This window comes from Olea europaea, unplaced genomic scaffold, assembly GCF_002742605.1.
Source record: "Olea europaea var. sylvestris unplaced genomic scaffold, O_europaea_v1 scaffold19603, whole genome shotgun sequence".
In the NCBI taxonomy this organism is placed as follows: domain Eukaryota; kingdom Viridiplantae; phylum Streptophyta; class Magnoliopsida; order Lamiales; family Oleaceae; genus Olea; species Olea europaea.
The window spans coordinates 1-2,010 of NW_019237451.1; the positions used below are offsets into that span (position 1 = coordinate 1).

Here is a 2,010-nt window from a genome sequence, read left to right on the forward strand (position 1 = left end):
GTAGATCCAGTTACATCTACCACTCCTTCAGCTCCTGCTCAGGCTATCAGTCCACCTATCACTCCGTTTTATGATCCTATGTTAGAAGAGATCTTGAAGAGGCCACAGACACAGAATTCTATAGCAGACACAGTCAGCAGAGCTCCTTACATTCCAGGCCCGACACCGGGTAGGTCTCAGGCACATATTTCCACTTCTTCTCCTCCTGTTTGTCATCAAAATGTGGAGGCATCTATTCCATCTCTGCAGTCAGCGCATTCAGACACAGAGGGCTCACCTCAGATTGAGGTTCACCAGCAGGGACCTTTTCGAAGATCTTCTTCTGATGACTTGGTGGGTTTGGATGAGAGGACAGAGGAAGATGGATTTATCCCAGTTGTTCGGAAGAGACACCCACGGGCTACTGATACTCCACATCCGAGCCGAAGGATCACTCGGAGTCAGTCACATGATACCTCCTCACATTCTCCTTCCCTATGAATGCCATCATTTGGAATGTGAGAGGTATAGCTAGTGTAGCTACTCGTCGGCGCCTGAAGAAACTTTTACAGCTTCATCAGGTTTATCTTCTAGTTCTACTGGAGCCTTTTATTTTGCGGCAGAATTTTGCATATACACGACGCTATCTGCGCTTCGACATGGGAGCTAAGAATGAATCGAATAAGATCTGGTTTTTCTGGAATTCGGGGACTAATGTTACTGTTATTGTTGATCATCCCCAGTTTCTTCACGTTAGAGTTGAGGATCCCAGACTAGCGCGTGCTATCTATTTGACTCCAGTCTATGCGTCATGCGATGCTACTATCAGGAGAGATTTGTGGGCAGGTCTTCACCACATCTCCCACGATATGGACGATCCTTGGCTAGTTGGAGGAGACTTTAATGTTATTACACATGATGGAGAGCGCACTGGTCATAATACCCATAATCGTGGCACTATTGCTTTCTCTGATATGATGTTAGACTGTGGTTTAGAGGATGCAGGTTTCATTGGAAACCGATATACTTGGACCAATGGTCGGGTCAGAAAGAGATTGGATAGGGTACTTATTAATTCTACAGCTGTAGCTTTTTGTCGACAGCTTACAGTGAAACACTTGAATCGGACTTCATCGATCACTCTCCTTTACTGCTTCAGTGGGTTTCTGATGATGATTTGGGGCCTAGACCGTTCAGATTCCTCAATGTTTGGACCAAGCACCATGATTTTCTAGCCTTTGTCTCCCAGAAGTAGTCGCTTCCTACTCATCTCACAGGGATGACCGCTCTTTGGGAGAAGTTCTTCTGGCTGAAACAGGGTCTGCGCTGGTGGAACCGACATGTATTTGGAGATATTCTCCAGCGGGTGCGCGATACTGAGGTCGGGGTTGATTAGGCTGAGATAATATATGATAGAGATCCTACACCGGAGCACCGTAACTTACTACATCAGGCCCAGGCAGTTTTGAACCGGACCTTGTCTATTGAGGAGGGCTTTTGGAAGCAAAAGGCCGGTTCACGTTGGGCATGTGAGGGTGATCACAATACTCGATATTTTCATGCGATGGTTCACGGTCGTAGGATCAAATCGCGTATCAGGTCTATCAGGACACAGGCGGGGGAAGTGTTATCTACTCCTACTGATATTCAGACCTCGGCTGTTGCTTTCTACCAGGATCTCTTATCTGCTCCTCCACAACCCTTGGACCACACCGTTCTGATGTCATTTCGAGGCTATTGACGGTGGATGATAATCTAGTACTAAATCGCCCCCCTTTGATTCATGAGGTACGGGAGGCAGTTTTCAGTATTGATGCTGACAATATCGCTGGTCCGGATGGCTTCTCATCCCTATTCTTCCAGCATTGTTGGGATATTGGATTTCTTTGATGGTGGTCATCTTCCACGGGGTTTTGCTGCTACTTCTATTGTGTTGCTACCTAAGAAAGATGGTGCTTGCAGATGGACTGAATTCAAACCAATCAGTTTATGCACAGTGTTCAATAAGATTATTACTAAGCTTTTGAACAC

The 2,010-nt window shown here is 46.2% G+C and overlaps 1 protein-coding gene across 1 annotated transcript; it reads left to right on the top strand.

Annotated features, from left to right (window-relative positions):
- The first annotated feature begins 476 nt into the window (after nucleotides 1-476).
- Nucleotides 477-1,234, top strand: LOC111379277. Its single transcript, XM_023002634.1, has 2 exons — nucleotides 477-984; nucleotides 1,083-1,234. The coding sequence occupies exons 1-2, from the start codon at nucleotides 477-479 to the stop codon at nucleotides 1,232-1,234; spliced, it is 660 nt and encodes a 219-aa protein (XP_022858402.1).
- Nucleotides 1,235-2,010: the final 776 nt, after the last annotated feature.